A 23,080-nucleotide genomic window follows, 5' to 3' on the forward strand; every position below is an offset into this window, starting at 1 on the left:
TTTTTTTTAAATATTCCTACGACTTTTGATTACTGAGTTATCGCGGATTAAATAAAAGAATTATTTTGACTTTAATTGCTCATAACTCCATTAAAAATTGTCGTATCGTATAATTTAAAAAAGAGATTTTTAAAGCTGAAACTTTACTCTATTAAGATATATTTATATTGTTGGTAAGAAAGTAATTGCGGTTTTTACTGATAGATGTCTTTTAAAAAAACGGGATGACTTTTTACTACACCTAATATATGTATTAGGCCCAAAATGTCATAGAAAATTCAACTTTCAAATTGTACTTTCTAATGTCCTTAATATCATCACAACCTTGCAAATAATCTTCTTAAAGTTCAAATTTCATCCCATAAAGAAGTTTTAAGTACGGGAGGACGTCTTTTACGATCGGCATCGACATCTTAAATCTATAACGCCCTATCTTACGATATTCGCTAACGCAATTGTTCGGAAGAGTAACGGGCGCACATTATCGATATTTCCCTAAAAGTCCGCTGATTCGTCTCGAGAACTTTTGTGTTTCAATTACTTTCACGGTTTCCAAGATGATTACATTGCATAGTCAAGTTGGGTAACGATTTTTTCAATAATACATTGTAATTAGCGTCATTCCAATACGAAATGAAAGTATTTCTGTTTATTGTGAAGCAAAGTGATATTTTTTGGTGGACAAAGAAAGACAATTAAGATTGAAGAAGACAAGGGAGCAATATTTATAATTGAAGAATTGCATCTATAATAATAGGATAAGATTTTTTTTAACGGAAAAGAACGTGTGATATTTCGTCAAGCGGTAAATTCCTCGCACCTCAGTCTCGGGGATATAATCTCAAAAGCAGACGTAATGTCAGGAAAGATCTGGACGAATGGCTCTTAACGCGCTAAAGGCTTGCCAACGCATCTCAGTCTCGACTCGTCCTTTTAGGCCGGCTTGACACGGTTACGAAAGTCGCTAAGCGCTAAGCTCGTCAGCATCAAAGCCTTTCGTCGTGCGGCAGTAAAAGGATTACGAATCTGCTCGTTTAGCTGGATCCTTCCATTTCCACTCTCTTCGCTCGCTGTCTTCTGCTTCTTTTTTTTTTTGTTCTCTTTCGCCTCTCTTTCTGTGCGGCATCTATATGTAAGCTCTCTTTTCGAAAGTTCTGGGATTACAACGGTAATGCCTGGATAGGTGTGTGAATACGGTTGGTAAGTATAGAATTTCTTAAATGTCTAACAAAACTAATCAAAAGATATGTTCTTTGAAATGGTTTCGTACCGAATGGATGAAATATTACTGCTCTCTGAGTATGCCAGTTACTTTGAGACATCTTTCTACAAAGATATATTATAAGAATCACATTTTTTAAATATTTATTGAGAAGAATTTTGTCTTTTATTTATAACTTCTTTTGTCTACAACATACACCGCGTATGCCTATCTCATTTGGCTACAAATCGATTGTGCACACACGTATTATTGCCTACAGATCAATTACCTACAAACACTTTTGCGCACAAATATACAAAATTAAGGTTAAATTATGTAAGAAAATAGATTGTGTTTTTAAAACAGAAAATTTGTGTTTTAAAATATAGAATTTGTATTTTAAAACACAGGATTTGTGTTTTGAAGCAGAGAATGATACTTGTAGACGATAACTCATGTAGGCAAATGCGTCCATCAGAAATTTTTATTTGTGGACAAAAGTGTAAGCATGTAGGCAGTTGAGCTGTAGATAATCGATTCGTAGGCACAAACGGAGTCCTCTCTTATTTATTAATTACAATTTATTACTTTCTCTCTGAAAGTTGAATAAATGAAAGCAGATGCTTGTGGAATATATACTCAGGAAAGGTGGAGAAGAAGACAAGAATCTAGACAGGAATGCCATCAGCATATCATGCCGGCAACGGAAAGGCAAAGCGCGAGACAAACTATTCAGTCGAATTAGCATTCCGGTTCGATTTATCGTCCTAACTTTAGCGGACAGGAAATCCCGGTACTCTCTTTAACGTGATATGTATCTCGTACATGTGCCATACCGCGACGATTCTTGCTGAGCTTATAACTCGTTAAACTTTCATTGTACTACCGCTCTGTTATAATGCAATAGAACTTTCGCCCCGATGGAATAAGAATCTTCGCCTCAAGCTATCTAAACTCAGAATTGACTATTCAGCACGAATTGTGCAAGTGGTGAATGCAACTCTATTAATATAATACTGCCATTCTCATCACGATGTATACAAAACGTTAAGAATATTTTCTTTTTTTCGCGAATTCTACGATACAAGTTACTCAGAATAATTTAAGAGTTCAAAAGTGTGCTTGCTAATTAGAAATTCTTGCCCACCTAAAAATAAAATCAGTAGAAAAAATATGCTTTGATATTGTTCGACAAAACGCACGGATCTTTAAAGATAAAGATTTTTAAAATTTGATTTTAAGCCGTAAGCTTTAAACGAACTAGCTTATTTGTTGCGGGTAGGATAGGTATACATATAACCACAAAATGACGTTTATTGCAGAGATCTTGATACTAACATCGTATATTATTTATTTTGCATGAAATGTTTTTCACTCTATCAAATTCGTCACAGAACCATTTTATCGATAATCTATATTTCTCAACGTTATGCATTCTAAATTTACGAGTTTCCGGGAATGTGGAGATTATCTATCATCGTTGCATAGTAGTCTCAAAAGAAAATTGAAAGACCTTTTGAATTCTGTGCGCGGTCAAGGAGAATAATCTGTCAAACAGATAGAAAATTGACGATGCTTACTGCGCTAGAATTTATAAAATTATGAAGAATTGATATACTGCAATATTTATGATATGATATATTGTAAATATAATAATGCATGATACAAATGATAAACTGCAAATGTACTGTATGTGATTTAAAATTTTTTTAAAATTTGATATGAAACATATATATTGAATTCAACAAATTGAATTCCTAAATAAAATAATGGTTTAATTCTCTTTTACAACATCAATTCTAAATAACAAAAAATTGCGAGTTTTATAATACAGTTTATGTCAGTTTACATTATGCAGTGCATAAGAAAAATATGAAATATATGAGAAAGCTAAAGATTTGTGGTCCTAAGCAAACAATTATAACAAAGTAAATAAGCTTTTAATGCAATATATAATCCTAGAAATAATCGTATTATCACGAGAGATAACGCAACATAGAGTGTGCAGTGTTAAATTTATATATCTCTCCACATGCCATTCGCAGAATGCGCGCATTTACAACAATGCAGACATTATTTCCATCGTAATTATGCAAGGTGTTACACCATTTTGGAGCAATCCGTGTGATATGTGGCTGTACGTTAAAGGGATTATTTACGAATCAAAACGCTTGCATATTGCCTAATCTTTTAAACAAAATCACTTTTTTAAATTGTTTTTAAAAATATTTTATGACTGCATATTAAATCCTCTTTGTTTTTCAGATAATTCATGGTACAAAAAATTATAACTAGAATGTTATTCTGAATTCTGACGAATTATAAATTGTGTAAAGTGAATTTTACGTAAGGAAAAATGTTACATTAAAATAATGCATTATTTAACAGAAAATGCATTTTTTTGAAATAGTTATTATCTAATAAAGCTCGAAGAAAATTAAATTTTAAATAAGAATGATACTTATATATAAATTATTTTCAATTACGTTTATTATATCAAATTTTCCAATTATAATCTATTAAATGTATTATTTAGTTACATATATGGTTGATACATCGTATAGAATTTTCGACCGTTAAATTGAGAACGTTCGCGCACGAAATAATTATAGTCGATAATTAAATACACAATAATGGAGATTGTACATTTAATGAGTAACATTCAAAATCTCTTTTTCAATGTAAAATAATTAAGATTACATGTTGTTACATTGTATATAAGCGTTCAATCTTAAGCGAGTACTTTAGTGGTAGCAAACTTAACAAATGCACAGCTTCCTTTCAACTTTTTTTTCTTTTTGTACTGCGCAGCTTATAATAAGAATTTTCCTCTCACAAAAATATGCATTCTTTTGGTATAAATAGAATTTACGTTAATCAAATAATTTTTACGGTAATGATAAAAATACATTATTAAAGAATTATTATTATTATTATTATTATTATTATTAGGCGTTAGGAACTCGAAAGCTCATTGCCGCAAATACCAAATCCCGCCACTGTTCCCGTCCCTGAGCAAGATTATTAAAGAATTTCATTAATAAATATGTAACATTTATAAAATATTTATTCGCAAATATTACTTTTTGTTCACGTACATTCATTCACGTGTGATTAATTTTAAACAAAATGTAGAAATGTAAAGCTTTTCATTGAATTATTTGTAGACAGTTTACCTTTGATCTGATTTTTGCATTTATTAAATTTATTTTGGCGACATCATTACATTCCGCTACATTGAATACTTTCTCATGTCAAAAATGAGTGTTTAAAGATTCAGTTTTGAATAAATATTCGTGCTGGCAAGACTTATGAGGCATTTTCGCGTATATTGCGCTTGAATTACAAATAAACAACGTGGATCAGGATGCGGGTGGGTGGAAGTAATAAAGGACTATACTGGTTCCATTTTTTCGTTGCTCTATTGTGATGAAATTAAGTTGGCAGTGGCTCGTACACGCACTGTTCTTATTGCTTTACTACAGTCTTGGTGGTTATGCACGAACTCTCACTGTCGAAGTGTCCCTCTCACTGAGAGCAAGAAAAAATAAAGTCTCATAAACGCCGCTCCAAAAGACATTACTGCGGTTGGTTACGGCGCATGCCGCGCCTCTCGGAAAAAGCATTTTAAGTGGAAAATGCTTTTTTTGCCATAAATACAAGAACCAGCTTTTTGACACAAGAATTATAATATCTCCTGCAGGTGATGTGTAACCTCTTTGTAAAAATCTATCTTGTCCATATTGCAGAAAATATGTGTCATAATGTAAACTTTTGATACTTTTCATTTACCCTCTGGAAAACTAGAAGTTGCCTTATGTTCTCTACTGCTAAAAATACCTAATCTGCTAAGTGATTTTTCAAATTAAATTGTATTTTTAAAACTCGCTTATGAGATTTACAAATAAATATAAAGGTATAAACACAAATATTAGAAATTTAGAGTAGACTTAAATTAATAAATAAATTCTAGTAAATAAATTTTTTTCGAGAATAAATTCAGCTTGCGTTGCAAAGATGTAATTTTAATCAGATTATACGCCTTTCAAGATGCTGTATTGTGTGAAACGATTTTCTTCCAGTACATTAAAATACGTCCCAAGGCGTTTTAAACCGATAATACTTATATTGTTGGATTTTGCTTCATGGAAGAACTTCTCAAGCAATTCTTTTTTATTTACTGCTCGGAGTAAAACGATTACGTATTTGCTTTGAATATAGTATATCTATTTAACAGAGAAAGAAATGTGAAGAATTTTTTAATTAATTTTATTAACATTGAAAACAGAGTTATCAGCTATTTCAATTATTTGCGTTTTAACAAAAATTGTTTCATTTAGACGTAAATTAAAAATATTAAAAACCGTTAATAATTTCAATTTATTTACATTTTTCACTTTAGGAAAAAGGATTTAAAAAATTGCTTATACGATTCACACAAATAAATATTGAAGGCTGAAATGTTATTGTAGTATTAGAAATTTAAAGTAAACTTAAATTAATTAACAAACTCTAATAAATCGATATTTTTTTCGAGAATAAATTCTGCTTGTGTGTATATATCCTTGATTAATCCGATTTTAGAATATGTGGTAGGGAATGAGAAAAGTCTATACATAGAATCTACCTATTATATTCAAAATATCGTATATCGTATATCGGTATAAAACGCGGATAAAATAGAACTAGTAAAAATGAAGCATTAATGAGCGAGGTATCGAGGCAGACGAAAAGAAAAGGCAAAAGCGGAAAATCATCGGGATGATCCTCGACGCGGAAATCCACGAATTCAATCTGGAGTCTCGAACCCATTTGATTCCTCATCTGACTCGTTCCACCTCGTTATCTCGCGATAAGTAGAAGCAAGATGAGGTACAAAAAGAACGAGTAAAATAAAATGAAGAAATTAAAGGCAGCTTTAGAACCCTTCGGATGCTCGGTGACCGTATGATATCCTCGTGAATTTCAAGTGACCTGTTAGATTCGACATCGTGGCCTGGACGTTATCCAACGTCGTGTTTTAATTCCTCGCATGCTTTTTTATTTGCATCGGAGATTGATTACTGATAATCATCGCTCCAATCTGTAGCTTTACTTAAATGCTAAACTTACAATTCTAAAGAAGCAACTTTCTTATATATAAATTTGTTAGAGCAATTTTTAAATTGCGAGTTCTTCAAAATTTCTATACAATTACAATATTATTGCATCAATAGCTTCTTTATCTACTTTTATCGTACAGTATGATAAATGTTATCGATGCATTTCCTTTAACGTTCAAATAGTAATTTCTCCAATCGTGTACTTTTTTATTACGATAAAAATGGCCATTGAAACTATTGGACTGTCACTTTTGATATACAGTTCTCGACTTTGCACTCAACTATAGTGCCCCGAGATGATTCGATTTTGATTGAAGTAAGTGGTCATTTCTCTTGCTGTAGAGTTTAGAACAGGCAGGAAATCTTTATAAAATAATAATAATTTTATCTGATATGGATGACACGATAACATATATTACAAAAACACGATTAAATTAATTAATATTTATATGGTAAATTATATACAAATCGCAGTAACCTTTTCTCTATTTTTTGTCTCTCTGTTCTATCCGAAAATCTTGTTAGAAGAGAAGTTTAAGAGCATCTGTCCAATAAAACGATAGATTTGTTTGTCTTTCCTAACTGTGGTTATTTCCTCTTCCAATTTTAGTTCGCAACCTATCATCGGTAAAATTTTGTTCTTTCGTAGCCTGTGCATCTCAAGGGAGCTGTGGCAGGTTTGAGAATTGGACGATATCCAATAACGTCTAGTCTAGAATATAAGAATTCCGCGTGTAAGAAAGCTATGTTAGAAGAAGTTATCGAAGAATCTATAAAAATAAGAACTAGCGCGATAGGCACGGCAAACACGCGAGACATGCAATAATTTTGTTATTAAAAATGCATTGAGCGATAAATAATTTTAGAACATCTCTTGATTTGTTAAACTCAGATATTTGTAATAAATGTTAGAAAAATATAGCATTGTTAATTTTTATATTAATTTAATTGAACATTATTGAGCTTAACAAAATTATTATTATACTTATTAAAACTAGTTAATCTATCGATAAATTACGTGCATTTCGATGCTTGATCACAAATTCAAACACAATAGCCTTTGTTTTTGCCCCTCTCGAATAAGTGGGGTATTGTTCTCCTTTTCTTTCTGTCGTGCAGAAAATCCCTCACACGGCTTGACGGAGAATACCTTTAGAAGATATTCGCACATCCATTGACCTACATCGTGATCACGTATCGTAAAAAGCGAAGACAAATGGTATAGGCGCGGCCGAATGAGTGAGTTATTTATAAATAAGTTGACTTCCACATTTTAGCCGTTAATATAATAGTCCTCACCTCCTTAAAAATGAATGTTTTTCACATACCATGTGAATTAGTCGAAATAATACGAAAAACGAAAAAATATAATAAGCTGATGATGAGTAATATAAAGAGCTTAATTCTAAAAGTTTAAACAGTGTTAAAAAGTTGTTGCCATAAAGGAAGTAGGTCGCAGAGTTTCGCGTAAAATAAAACAGAATGTAGTACAGGACAAGTTCTATTTCATCTTAATGAAGATTTACTTTTGTTAGCGAATATAAAATTCAAGTATGAAAGAATACTCGAGTTTACTGCTCCAATTTTACAATTATACAAAAAAGACAATTTTTTAAAAATGTGTTAATAAATTCCTTTCTATTCTATAAAATCGATTTTACACATTTCATAAAAATTTGAAACTTTATTACTAGCGAATTTACTTATTCAATTTATTGTTAAGCTATTTTATAAGAGCAGTACATTATCTTGTAGAGAAAGATGATCGATGGCGCTATGCCACTTTGTTTTTGGAGAATATTTCTTAAATAAAAACTGAAAAAATAAAACTTGCTAAATATAAATACAAACTAGAAAGTCTTTTATCAGATGATAATAAGTTTTTGTAATACTGTTGGTAATTTTGCAATAATTAACTTTTTCATGAGATAAGCAAAAATAAACGTTTGACAAAGTGGGCATCAAAACTGACATAGTAGATAGTAATGCCATATATTCCTATTTCTTTTCATAGGAGTCACCTGTACAAAATTTCTAAAATTTTTGCATTTCGATATAATGTTTCTTGTTAATTTATATGCATATTTATATGCGTATCTTATACTGTTCTGCGTAACACAAATATGTAACGCAACAGTTTTTTGGAGGGTTTTCTCTTAAATAGAGAATTACTTTCAGCTCTGATTGGATTATTTGTTTAAGACCTATACTGAATAAAAATTATTGAACACCATAAAGAAATTTGTTTTAATCATATTAATTGCACAAAAAAAGAACAGTAATATGTACTTATTGTGAAACAAAAGATCTCTTCTTTCACATTTTATTTAAATTTGTTATTTTTATAATCACTGCATATATGCCAATAAAAATATCGTTAACTTTCTTTTATAACAAAAGTAGCAGACTGTTTTGCTAACAACATTGCGGTAGTGGTGACAATAAAATGTAGAAATATTATGAACAAAGAAAACAGTGGTCTTGCGCAGCTTGATGTATAACGTGCAGTAAATGAGAGACATGTCTGGTGTGATATTTCTTTACCTTTTTGCATTTCTTTCTGTCTTTATAGTACTTCGCAATTCGTGCGACGCGAGATGCAGCGGTTTCAGCGTTCTCCTAAATTGCATCATGTCGAGGAAGTTCAATAGTTTTCAAACACGATTCAAACAATTGCAATAACTTGTGTTTGAACGAGCAAAACACCTGTCTTGGCTCGTAACCGATAATTCCAACGCATTAATATAGAATGCCGGGATAATTGATTCATTAATATCGTAAACTCGCACGCTGTCGACAACGGTACGTCGACGGATGTAGACCATGCCATAAAGCATGGACGCCACCTACGGGAAGTGGTTTCTGACCGTCCTGGCTCGTCGTCGGAAAGAGAAAGATTTCTACCCGCCTTCACCCTGTAATTCCCCATTCTGCCATCGTGCTCGTGCACTTAACCCATTTTGTCTCGAGATCCTGCCTACCCGGAAAATACGAGTTGGCGGTGAGAACAAGGGGAGGGATGCATAACGATCTGCGGATTTTCGACCGATTACAGACCATTTTGCGATGGAGTACGGAAGCGGACACACGCTTCAATGCTCACTGTAATGCGCGCGCGGAGGATCGGGACGATCTTTTCGGTCGAGAGACGCGACGTTCATCTTTCAGTGAACTTCCTATGCGTCCAAACCACGGATCGCGGCGCTTTGTTAAAACGATTCGTTGCACAAGTCACAAAGGATCCTACACTAATTATATATGGAAAATTGGGTTCCGGTGAAGTAAGTTAGTTTTCACATATAATGAAGCTTATAATGTGGTAGACAAAAGATATCATGGACACAAGGCTCGATAATGGATAGTTTTTGAACTATGTTATCAAAGGTGTAAAATTTAATTGTGCTTACACAGAGCACCTTTGATACCGTAGTTCGGAAACTATTTATTATTGAATCTTTTGTCTATGACATCTTTTGTTCATCACATTATAAACTACATTATGTGTGTGAAAATTAATTCATTTTACTAGAACCAAATTTTCTATATCTGGATTAGTGTCTGAACTTTATCGTTTCCCGTAGTATTTTAAAGGCTGAACACGGATCCGTTTTTCGAAGTTAGTTATCATGCCATTTTGAGAAAACTGCCAAAGAGAACAAATCTCAAAGAGACAAAAAAATGATTTTGAGAGATTTTATGAGATTGTAATATCACAATAGTAAATTTTTTCTAAATTTTGTTAATGCCACATGAAAGTATTAACTTTTAATTTTAAAAAAGTGCATTTTGTTTTGTTTTGATATTATTTTCCGAGTTATAACAATTTAAAAATAGTTCTTTTCTCATACAATACATAGTAAAGATATTCCATCTTAATTCTGCATTATGTAGAAAGTATTTTTTTGTACTTACACATTAATACTATTCTTGTGCACATAATTGGATTATACTAAATAAAAAAACAATGAAAATAACCAAAAATTATAATATAAATATATATTTTCAAATTGCTATACATATCTCAAATACAAAAAATTATACCAAAACAAAATGCATTTTAAAACTAAAAGTTGATATTTTTGAACACATTAACATTTTTGTAGCATTAAACATTTTGAAAAAAAATTGTTGCTAGTACTACGTCATGAAAACTCTCAACATAATTTTTTGCTTTTTTACGCTATTTTTATCAAAAGTGATAGCCAAATTAGGAAAACAGATTCGTATTAGGTAGGCAAAGATATATTAAAAATAGTTTAAAATTATTAAGTTTTTTTGTAGACTTTAGTATAATTAGTATAATTAGTGTGGAATCCTTTATTAATATGCAATTAATGCGCTATTAGTCCGTGTGAGAAAAATTGCCTAAAAGAAGAAATACACAGGCAAATTTTCTTGGCGATGACATAGCAGAAATAGACGCGATGCGACCATCACTTGAATCAGGTTAATGACCGCAGTGAGATGATTTATAATAATTAAGCAGTCGTGCATTCACGGTACTAGAGGGTAATTTTTCAGTACTTCAACTACTATAGATTACGTAATAATTTCTAATATCATTTTTTTTAGTTTTTATTAAAACGTTAAAATCCCTAAAGATGTGACCTAAATTGCGACAAGTCGTTTGATAAATTTGAAATCCATTTTTTATAGAACCGATCTCCATTTGGAAGTAATCACTTGTAATTCATTGTAATCTTTTAATATTATACGTAAGATTATTATAACATAGATAACAGTAATATAAAATTTTAGTTAAAGACAAAAATAAATTATAGATTCTGTATTCCTATCTTTTTAAACTCTAAATTATGTTTACAAAGAATCTCTATAGTTATTCTCGTTTAAACAATATACAAAGTAGGCAAGTTGGCCCTTAAGATTTTATCATTAAATGCACCGTTTGTCAGGAAGATGTAGCATAAGTTTTTTTGAAGATGCTTTCAGATTCTGATTGACTTAATCGGCGCATATTTAATTATATTTTCTTGCTTTATTTGAATCTTTAATACTCGTTTTCTCAGCAAAGCTTTAAAGAATCAGTAAAACGACTTACGATGTCGAAACTGGAATTTAGAGTTCGGATATAGATGGAAGTAAAATAGGATTATTGGATCCGAAGTTTGGTTAACGATTTTGGAGAATTCTTATCGATAAAATAAAAATTGCATTCAATTGGGACTCTTTTGAAAAATATCCATTTTATTTTTGTGTGATGATTTCTATATGTAAAGAATAAGAATGTATACGTATATTTACAGGATACCTGTGGATACTAAAAGATTTTAAAGAGTAATTTCTCATACAAATTCAAGACAAAAATTTTACATAATCGTATGACCGAAACATCTTATTGTTAGTTTAAAAGAAAGCTTGTCAAAATTGAACAAAAAATTTTATTTTTTTTTTAAACTTCAAAAACTATTTGGGTTATTTTGATGAAACATTGTATATATTTAAAGTTTTATCATAATAGCTCAAGTGATTTTCAAAATTTTTGGAAAAAACAAAATTTTTTCCTTCAATATTAACACCTCGTATTTTTGAAATTAAGTTTCAGATATATAATTATATGAAGTTTTCATTTTGAGTGTGTAAAGAAGCATTCCTTTCGGAGTATATTGCATCCACTTTTTTTATGTATATACAAATTTTTAATTAATTTTAATTTTTTATTTTTAATTAATTTTACAATTGATTTTTATTTATTAATTAATTTCTTCTTACATAAAAAAGATATTAGAGAAAATAATTTCACTACAAGATATAGAAGATCTTTTCTTCTTCTTTATTGATGGCGAGATCAAACGGCAGAATAAGGTACGGAAAAAAGAAATAAAATAAGCAAGTGCACCCAGTGGGAACAAGGTCGGAACTCTCTGATCTCTTCGCAGGATGGTTCTGGCTAATGTCAAGATAAATGCGATTTCCTAGAATGGGAAACGCGGAGCAAGGGTAATGTGGGAGCACTGGGAGCGCAAGAAGAAAAATATTGTTTGCCTCGAAAACTGGGGCGCACATCCTGAAGCAGGGCGTTGGTAGTGGTCTGACCACGAAGGCGTCATGCGGGGGCTGAGGTGGAAAAAGCCAAAAGCTCATCGGCTCTCGTGACGGAGTAGCTTGCCAAAATAAGATTCGTTTTTAGAGAATTAAGGGGAGGAAGCTTTTAGAATAGGGTTACTTAAATCGGGTCACATGAATCCTTGCATGATTCTCTTCCATGATTAAAAAATATGGCGAAATCGATGATCGAATATGCAATACGTATTTTGATGCATTTTCAGCGCAGCAAATATTATTATTTATTCACGAAAGTATTTCGAAATATGTCTTTTTTTCCTTTATCGGAAATATTACTTTACATTTGTTCATTTCTTGTATTTCTACAAATTGTAAAGTAAACTTTGAACTATTGTATTTGATAAAAATCTTCAAAGGATTCCGAACAAACACACCTTCCATTAGTGCAATTTCTTTTAAAATCTTATATAATTTTAGCAGAGAGGATTGATATTCTTAAGAGTGATTTTATTTACACGAAATTGAAAGCTGAAAGTATGAAATTTTTGACATTTATTATTGCAATTTACAAATTTTTATATCTTTAATAGTTTTATATCTTTAATATTAAATTTTTCTGTCACAATATAGTTATATCGGATACAAATTTAAAGAAGTATTACCTGATTATTATCATTTTGCAATGTTCGCTGGATAATTATTCTCGAAATATTCATAATCGCTCGTTTATTGAATTATTCTCCCCTTGAATACACGACGATTCTCCGAATTCCATTTATTCGGAGGATCGCCAGCTTGTGTTTGTATTCTACTAGGTATTGTTGAGCTTTCGCGACTATTTTCTAGGATTGCTAGATCGACGGATAGAACCAATGTTGCCATTGCGATCGCTCAATGTCTAGCGCATAGCCTTAGGCCAACGAGGACGACCTCAGGAGCTCGTTATCGTGGATGAATTCAATGCATCGCAGACGACATCAAGCGACAGCGAATTCAACCGATGTTGGCTTAGCCGCGTTCGGACTATTCATCTTGCTTCGGACACTTGTCTTCCCGGTAATACCGAAGATACCGATCCAAGGAGCTACCAATGCGGATTCTATCGGCGGAAGTTACGCGTCTTTCCGCGGATATCGGCTAGTTTACGGTCGTTTCTCCAAATAACAATGCAGTCATTGTAGATGGGCACATCGATTCGTTGTGTATTCGAAGGGGGATAAGATATGATAGAAATCTTATTTATCTATATTTTTATTTTATTTTCTATCATATTTTTTGCTAAGATATGATAGAAAAGAAAATAAAAATATTAATACAAATAAACAAAAAGAATCATATATTCAGACAAAGTGGATCTTGGTACTTATTAATATTTTTGCTTGAATTTTACATTTTCCATCTTATGCAAACTGTGTACCAATTAGTCAGACTTAAAATACTCCCAAACTGAAGCTAGAGTAATATTCATAAATTAAGTCGACAAACAATTAGTACTGATACTTATGAGCATTTTGAAACACTGTAAAGAATTAAAAAAATAAAGTTAATAATCGATAATGTTCTTAATTACAAAATAAAGCGTTTGTCAAAAATATTATTTTTCAATTGATACTTCTCATTTCTATTTGAAAATAAATAATTCATTATATATTATATAATATTTAATATAATCTGATTTTTATTATATATATTTTTATTATATCTATATATTATACGTTCTTTATATCTGCATTCCATTTAAATCGATAGTATTCCGCCTAAATCTCCAACATTACGAGTACTTTCACATTATTTCCCTTCTCGTATTTCCCCGCTTTTGGCTTTAGTCTCTGTGACCTCGAAACGAATGTAGGTATTTGGCGTCTCCGCTTTAAGAGATATATCGGTGGCAGGATTAGTCGATTTTTCCTAGTGCCAACTATCCTCGAATTCGTGTTCATTTGTTACGAGATGCCTTATATGAAAATCTTCCGTGTCTTCAACAAATTTCAACAGATTTAGAAACTAGTTTGCGAGTTGCTGCCCTTTCACGAGAATGCACTTGGAAATCTTACGTAAACTCTCGCAAAGTTGTTCGGTATATCTGCTTGCAAGCTTAATAATTTCATTGCGTAATTTACCGGAGGACACGAACTTGATGCGAACAGCGAGTCGCATAAAACATAAAGTTTCAAACGTGCTTGCTAAAGATCATCCTATATTATCTTTTTCAGTAACCATATATAATACATACATAGCAGCAGCAGTGTCGACATAAACTCGAACTTACTTCCAAAACTGTAATTTTATTATATTGTTGTAGTTGTTACTTAATGTAAAGTTGTTACTTAAAAAAGAAAAAGCCAAGATTGTATATCAGTATTCTTTAAAACACTTAAAACAGTATGATATTCTTTCAAACATAAAAGGCAACAAGCGATTTAATTTGCAGAATATCAGTTTCGCAATTCGTGCTGTGCAATGCACTTCGTACATACACAACGAAATATTTGTGAAAGTAATGTTTTCTTTTTTATTTCACATAATTATTTTGTTAATTATCGCCAATCGAAATGTTTTGGCAATAAACTGTCAATTTAAACTTCATTCACAAAGCGACTTACCCTTTCTATGTGGCCGCCACTAACGACCTCCGGCGTGTTAACACAGACTACTCTTTTCAAGCGCAGTTTGTTAACATGGAAAGCCGAGCCGTAACAGTACATCAGGACCATCGTCGTTGGGAAATAAAAACAGCAACACGCTAGGATCCTGAAAAAGGAGAACGATAAAGAGCATTTTCCGACCCAGAAAAGCAGTAATTAGCGTGTCATATGCAAGCGGGAATATAACTAGTGCAGTGAAGCTGATATCATACGAGCGCAATAAAATTATATTTGTACAAGTAGATTACGCAAAATCTGATGTTACGTGTGTAAAGTTATTAGTATCTACAATATGATAAAAACAGTATCACGATCCATTCAACGCATCCATTTCAACTTTTTCTTATAAATTAATATGCTTTGTAATGTACTTTGTGAAGTTGAACTCTACTGAATTGATCTGAATGCACTCGCGTGCATTTAAATCATCTTATAAACTTTTTTACATTCTATTTCTCCAAAGCAACGTTTACAAAAGCCGTAATATAAATGGATAATTCTATTTGAACTAATGTGTGTCGAGATAGAGTTTCTAAATTACCGATCCGATAAAAACATTACGATAGGTCGAAGTAACGATCTTTCGTATTTAGCACCGGCTTAGATCAGACTTTAAGCGTACCGGAAGGGAACATTAACGCGGATATATCGCTATCTTTCACGGTTGATCACCTCGGTGTCCTCCCAAGGCGATCGACCACGCGGCGTTCTCAACATTAAATTGTAATTGTCCGCAATTGGTCACCGCCGTGGTGAACAAACGTGATGAGCAAGATCGTGAAATGTCGAGCTTATCACCGCATCACAGCATTCGCTATAGTGATATACCTAAGGGATGCTCTAGCGAAGAAGGGATCGCAGGCGAGAAGGCCAGATCCGTTGAAGTAGTAACCGCCTCTGGGGAGTACCAGAACCCCGAAAATTGCCACGCTCGCTATCCAAGTGGTCGACATCACTGCCACACAGCCCTGCCGCATGTAATACTGTGTCAACATAGACAGAAAACGATCACTCTTTTTCACCCATACACCGAACGTTTTATGGATATGGTGCACATGTATGCATATATGTATTTGTCTATATATTTTTATCGGTTCAGACCGAGGCTTGTTTGCACACGTTCTATCTTTTACAGTATATCATACATCGTTTATTCAAACGATTACATGCACTGTTTTTATTATCAAAAATCTCAGAATGCATTATTCAACTGAATAGACGAAATATTTAATACTGTGATAAATAATATACGATAAATAAGTACTGCTATGTATTCTATCAAATATCTAAATGTATGATGTAATTTTTTATATAATAATTAAATAAAATGTATACAAATAGCCTCGAGTTAAATATAAATGTTGTAAAAATTTAAATAAAACATGAAAAAGAATCATTAAAATGTCGTTTCTTAAGAATATGTATATCTTAAATTATAAATACATATCCAAAATTTATATATTTTATAATATAACTTATTAACTTTTATGTTTTATAATATAACATTGCTTAATCGTATTTATTGAACGAAAATAAAGAAAATAACGTAAAAGAGATATACATATATTTATCATTGAAATTATATTTAACTACATAAAATTATAAGCATTATATTTGCACGGCATTTTTTATCAGAATTTTATAAAAATGTTATAATCAATAAAAATTATTTTTTTAAAAAAACTCGATTATACTAGTTTTAGATATATTGCATCTTTAGTGAAGTCACTCTTCATTTGATCAAATCTCCAAGCAAATAAAGAAAGTTTCACGAACTAGTTTTATCGACGATCCACTTTTACAGCACAAACCCGGTGTGTTAAGTATTATCGAGATTAACCTCGTCCTGATCCCAAAGAAATGACATTCGACCTTACTGCTCTTCAAGTAGTAAGGATCGAGGCTTATGCGACATTTTCTTTTTTTCTTTGTTACAGATACGATCCATTAACTTAAAAATATTATTAAAAAATATAAAAATAAATTAAAGTACGTAGAAATATTACAGATAAAAGTCGTTACGATAAAAAGTACCATGTAAAAATATCAGAATTTTTGTGATTATAGATATTTAAAATAAACTATTTTTCTTAGCGCGTTTTCTCATTTTTCCATTTAATATAAATACGAGATAGTACCAAGAAATACAAATTTAATATGCAAACTTAACATACTTAATTTAGACATATATTTTTGAGAACAGATAAATTTTATAATTTTGTTTTCTTCATGTTTAACTTCAAAGTTTATAATTTATCATACGCAAAAGCTTTCATGTGCTCTCGTATATTGAAAATAACCAAATGTTTATTTTTAAAATTAAACTGTTAAGAATAAAATGTTAATTTTAACTTAAAGACGCGTATAGTAGACTTTCTGAAACATGCAAAAATCTTAAAACAACACAAATGTTAAAAAGGACAATAAAAATCTTATTGGACATGTAAAAATTTAATAGAAAATATAATAGAAAATAGGAAAGTTAAAATTAACATTTTTTAATACAAAATTCATTTCTTACATTAGATATGATTTACTCAATGTAAGATATATTAACAATATTGTGAAATAAAACTTAATGATTGTGATTATGTGAAAATCACAGTTGTCCCGAATAATACTTAAAGAAATGCTAAAATACATAAAATGACAAATCTATACATAATGTAAATGCTATCTTAGTTGCATCTTAGTTTTGTTGAGAATCCCTGAAAATACTATCGAAGTTATCGATCCGTCTAAAATAGTGTAAGGGCTGATATTCTCCGCGCATTGTGAACACCAGAAACAAAGAGCTAAAGACCAAGTTGTTGAGAACTTGGAACTAAATACGAGCTGTAGCCCGTTCAATATTGCACCAAATATGGCTAAAGCTGATGTAACACGAAACTCTATCTGTGAACTAACATAATAATACGCAAGATGTAATAAGAGCAAATGTGAAATCAAAATCGAGAAGCAACAGCTTCTATCGATCAAATATAAAAAGAGACAGAGCAAAAGTTTGCCAGATGAGCGACTAAACGTTCGATAGGCGGAAAATTACGGAATGAATGAAAGACACGAGTCAGCGATTCGTCAAACGCCTTTCTTTTACCGCTGATTTTTATACGTTGTGCTTTCTTTCACACTTTAGTGATTGTGCAAATAGCAATTCTATTTCATTCTATTATTTTATTCTGTTATTTTATCTTTTATTATATTTTATTCTATTCACAATGTGTACAATCTCATTTTATTGTAAAAAAAAAAAACAATCTAAGATATCATATTATTAGTGCTAAAGGGTTTGCGGGTTATTTATTGTTTCCCGTAGTTTTTAAAGTATTAAATATGTTATGTGAATATAAATCTGTTTTTTAAATTTGACTATCACATTACAATTTTAAGAAAAATGGCGTCAAAGAGGCAAAAAATGATAATTTTTTTATAATATAATGTCGACAATAATTTTTTTTCATAAATTTTTAAAATCTTAAAAACTTTTTTCAAAATTTTTTAATGCCACGTACTATCAATTTTTAACTTTAAAATGCATTTTGTTTCTATTCGATATGATTTTTCATTTTCGAAATATATATATTAATTTTATAATCGGTTTTTTCCACGTAACACATGAAAAAGGTATTATATTCCATTTTAATAGTGTATTATGTAAAAAATTTTTATATTTTTTGCTTAATTTGTTCTTTATTCTGATGATAAATATAAATATACATATATAAGATTTTCGATCAATTATCCGAGGTCTGTTTTTTGTAGCTAAACTAGTGTATACTTTTGGAAGTATACTTTTTTAGTATATACTTTTAAAGTGAGAGGAAGGTATATGTGTTTGATATTTGTCGAAAGCGAGAGAGAAAGTTCTAATGCAGTTTAGTGCAAGAACAAAAAATAGACCATTTGTTATCTTCAGTATTTAAAATTTTAACAATTCGATATAAAATTAACAAAATATAATACAGCTATTTTCAAATTGCTATAATTCAAAAATGAAAAATTATACTAAAACAAAACAAAATAAATTTTAAAGCTAAAAGTTAATATTTTTGTGTGCAAAATTTAACGAAATTTCAAAAAAATTTTGCTGTTAATATTACAACTGTTAATATTATAATCCTCAAAATTGTCTTTTTTATCCTTTGACGCCATTTTTCTACAAATTATAACGATAGACTTTGAAAAAAAGAGAAAAATTTATTAAAAGTAGCTAAAATTATAAAAACAATTTTCTTGTAGAATAATATCATTTATGATAATTATTATTTATTATGATAATATGATTTATGATAAAGTGCATTTTTTTGCAAATATAAGTTGTAAGTAAAATCTAAAATCTTTTATATGTAAATTCTATTCATATATTTTTCAGTTATATGAATTAGTATGCTGCTTACTATTAAATTTAAAATGTAATCATAAATTAAAATAAAAATAAAAATGTTATAACTCAATTGTTCGTCGATTTGATAATGATAATATTAAAAGAATAGTAATTTGATAATTGTATAAGTAAAAATCGTATAGGATGTAAGGACGTATTTTTAAATAAAAATTATCATCTTATCAATTACAACGTTAAGATAAAATGTAAGTAACGAATTGCACATTTTTTCGAAACAAAAGAAGAATTATAAAATAGCGGGATATATATATTGAATGATAAAGACAAAAAGTTCAAAATGGGTAGCGCTGGAAAACCGTCGAAGTCAGTGAATCCGTTGATGATACGTATATAAAATAGTTGAAATTTTCTTGCATTTCGCCTAATTTCTGAATACTTTTGAAAATTAGAATAATTTTTTTATTGAGTTTTTATTTAAAACGCTCTTAATTAAAACGATTTGTGAAGTGATCCTAATCACAATTAATTTTATTTTTATTTGGATCTATTACGTTAAATTTATTATATTGTCTTTTTTTATAACTACTCAAAAGTTAGAGATAGGATATTTTTGAACCGCGCTCTGTTGTCTTTAGTACACATAAATTTCGTCCTGGTTACACGATGTATTGCTACAGCCACGGGAATAAAAGTATATATGGTAGACGAATGACAGGCCGTGGTGACACTTTGCATTTTGATACGCTTTTAAATCTCCGAAATTCATTTTGGCGGTTAAGCCAGAGTAAACTGACCCACGTCCGAGCTTTGACAAACCGTAGTGTGAAACTGCAGGCATGTTACGGATCGCAGGAAAGGATCCTGCTAATAGCGCTCGTAAACTTTGCAGTTGTTACGTAAAAGTTACCTTTAAAACGCTCGATCGTTTTTGCTGCTGTTCGCGAAAGGTGATGCAAAATTACTGGATTATATTAACTTGCGGTAATCAATAGGTCGGAATTTCAAAAGTAATTTAACAGATTAATAGCTTCCTGACACGTTCAGACAAGTTAGTTTTGACGAGCTTTATTTTTAAGTGAACTCTATTAAACAAACTTTATATAAAATTGTTCAATACTCTTTATAAATTATATCACATAAAACGTATCCAATCCATATGCAATCTACAATAAGTATTAGCATGTTCTTTTTACATTTTATTTTTTATGTAAAATATTTAAAAGAGAGGGGAAAAATATATGGAATATATATGAATAAATGTATGTATATTCTGCGATTTTTAGTTACATAAAAAAGAATAAAGAAGATAAACAATATTCCATTTATAAAAGCAGCGCAGATGTATGCACTTACAAATTTTCGCACTCCTTCGTTATGATAACAAAACAGAAACGATTGCTATTATTTTTATTTCATCGCTGAGTAGCGTGAGATATTCTAAATTCCGAGAGACTAAGAGATTATTTTTTTAAACGGAATTCCTACTCTCTATTCTGTTAAGCTTTCAATCTTTTTTAATATTCATTTCAATGGCTTTTATGTCTATTTGACGTATATTACTAAGTTATATTATGTATATAAAACTGTAGGATATATATAATGGGCACAGGATTGAAAAAGATGTTCTACGAACGTAGCATAACGAGGTACCGATATTTTAGTTACGTTGATATTAAAACCTTTAAAAGTAACATATAACAAGAAATATCTTTATCCTTCAAACTCACATGATTACGAACGAATGATATCGGATTGTCGTATTTTATGAATAAGGTGATTGTAACGTGTAACGAGAAATATTTTCATACCCTAGATTCATGAATACGAATATCGTCAAATATCCTCATATTATATTCATGAAACGAAATGATTGTATCAATAGCCGATTTACGATGAATTCTATTTTCTTGTGAATTCAAACGAATTGAACAAGTTTTTCTATTATCTACCATTTTCATTGAGTAACAGTTATTTTAATTTGAAACGACAATTGTCTGTAATCAATCAACTATTCGATCGTTTCACTTCACATCGTGTTTAACAAGAGCAAATTTACGATTGTCGATAGATCAAATGAATTGAGAGAATAGTTTGATGATTGAATCTCTGCAGACAGAAGAAACGTTTGAAACAAGTGTGACTTGGTGACATCGGTTGATACAAAATTCCGTTAGAAACAATCGTAAAAGAATTGGGATTCTATTACAATAAACAACTCGAAAATGTTGGTTATAAGATAAACTTTTTATGCATTTTATTTTTAATAGAAAATATGAATTGTTATATAAATATTTATAATAATTAAAGATTACATGACTTTATTATAAAATAAAAATACGAAAAGAGATAAAAATTGTTAATACGCATAATGCATCAGCCACTGAAAATGATTAAAATTTTAATATTTAGGTAATATTAAAAGTGGAAAATATAAATTTTAAAATAAGAATAATTTATAATAAAGGATGTTAATAGTAGGAACATAGCAATTTATAAAATGTTATTTGTTCAACTGTTATTACAATACCAATAATTAAATATGTAAGAGTCTATTACCAATTAATAGTTTATTAGTTGGTAAGTGAATACAGACAGCAAAATAGCCTTACCCTTTTAGAAGAGTGCTTGTGATAGCGATGAGGGTGTAGCATGCAAACATAACGGTCGATTGCCATGCAGACGAGGATAACAGCGCTCTGTTGAGTCAAAGCGCCTCTAAGGAGTGCCTGAAACAGTAAAAGTTTCCGAAAGAGCAAACGAGATTCTTCAAGTGTCGCGCACACTCTCTCTTTCTTTCTTTCTTTGTTTCTTTCTTTATCTTTCTCAGCCTTTTCAAATAAAATAAGTTATAACTTCTTGAAAAAGTGCATAGGTCGACAAGCAGCGGGACAAGTCAGATAGGCGAGAAGTTTTGATAAGTTGAGAGAGCATCGAGAAAAATCTACTTTAAGCAGTTTCTCACAATCATTACATTCTTTTTAATTTTCTACAAATCTAAAAATATTTTTCGATTTATTAAAAGAAAGTAACAATTAAGAACAAAGGTTACATATAAGTTTGTCTATCACTATATATCGCTCAGATATTATAATACTAAGAATAATTTATTAAAGAAGAAAAGATATCTCATTTTTTGATTTTTTTCGTGAAAATTATTAACTCAAACAGGTTATGGCCAATCTTATACGTATTTTGGTAAGTTACATAAAATTTTTAATTAAAAATATTAAAAAACAGCGATAGAACTGATAGCAGATAGAACTGTTAGCGCGAAACTTGTCCGTATAAGAATAGTAGCATTGAACTATGAAGCAGGATTTTGTTTAGAATTATATAGTTTTTTACAGTAAGACGAACAATTTTTTTACAAAAAATTGCATTGTTTAAATTCAGAAGTATATTGTTAAAATTGAAAAATTTTAAATCGGTTATGATAAAGATTAGATTTATTAATTTTTCATTTCAAGCATTTGTTAGGTGTATTCTGTTTCAAATAAACTGAACGAAAAACTACGATGTTATCGCTACGAATAAGCTTAGGATCAATAATTATGCATTACATTTTAAGTTACAAATTTTATGTAACACTTACTAATATATATATAAGATATTGTTCAAAATTCTGTTTGAATAAAGTTAACAAACTTCGCAAAAAAAATTAGTAAAAATAGGCATCTTTTTTTGATCCTTCAAGTCATATGTCTCCTTTTAAAAATATATAAATATATATATATAAATAGTAATATACATATATAAATAGTAA

At 30.4% G+C, this 23,080-nt stretch overlaps 1 protein-coding gene across 1 annotated transcript in view; it reads right to left on the bottom strand.

Annotated features, from left to right (window-relative positions):
- The window catches only part of LOC108748274 (trace amine-associated receptor 9), a 43,799-nt gene that overhangs the window by 9,191 nt on the left and 11,528 nt on the right, over nucleotides 1-23,080 (bottom strand). Inside the window, exons 4-6 of the mRNA XM_018486322.1 lie at nucleotides 21,927-22,043; nucleotides 15,801-15,955; nucleotides 14,931-15,078 (exon numbers count right to left, since the gene is read on the bottom strand). Of these exons, the coding sequence (XP_018341824.1) occupies nucleotides 14,931-15,078; nucleotides 15,801-15,955; nucleotides 21,927-22,043 (420 nt within the window). The remainder of the gene's footprint in view (nucleotides 1-14,930; nucleotides 15,079-15,800; nucleotides 15,956-21,926; nucleotides 22,044-23,080) is intronic.

This window comes from Trachymyrmex septentrionalis, unplaced genomic scaffold (genome assembly GCF_001594115.1).
Source record: "Trachymyrmex septentrionalis isolate Tsep2-gDNA-1 unplaced genomic scaffold, Tsep1.0 scaffold22, whole genome shotgun sequence".
Lineage (NCBI taxonomy): Eukaryota > Metazoa > Arthropoda > Insecta > Hymenoptera > Formicidae > Trachymyrmex > Trachymyrmex septentrionalis.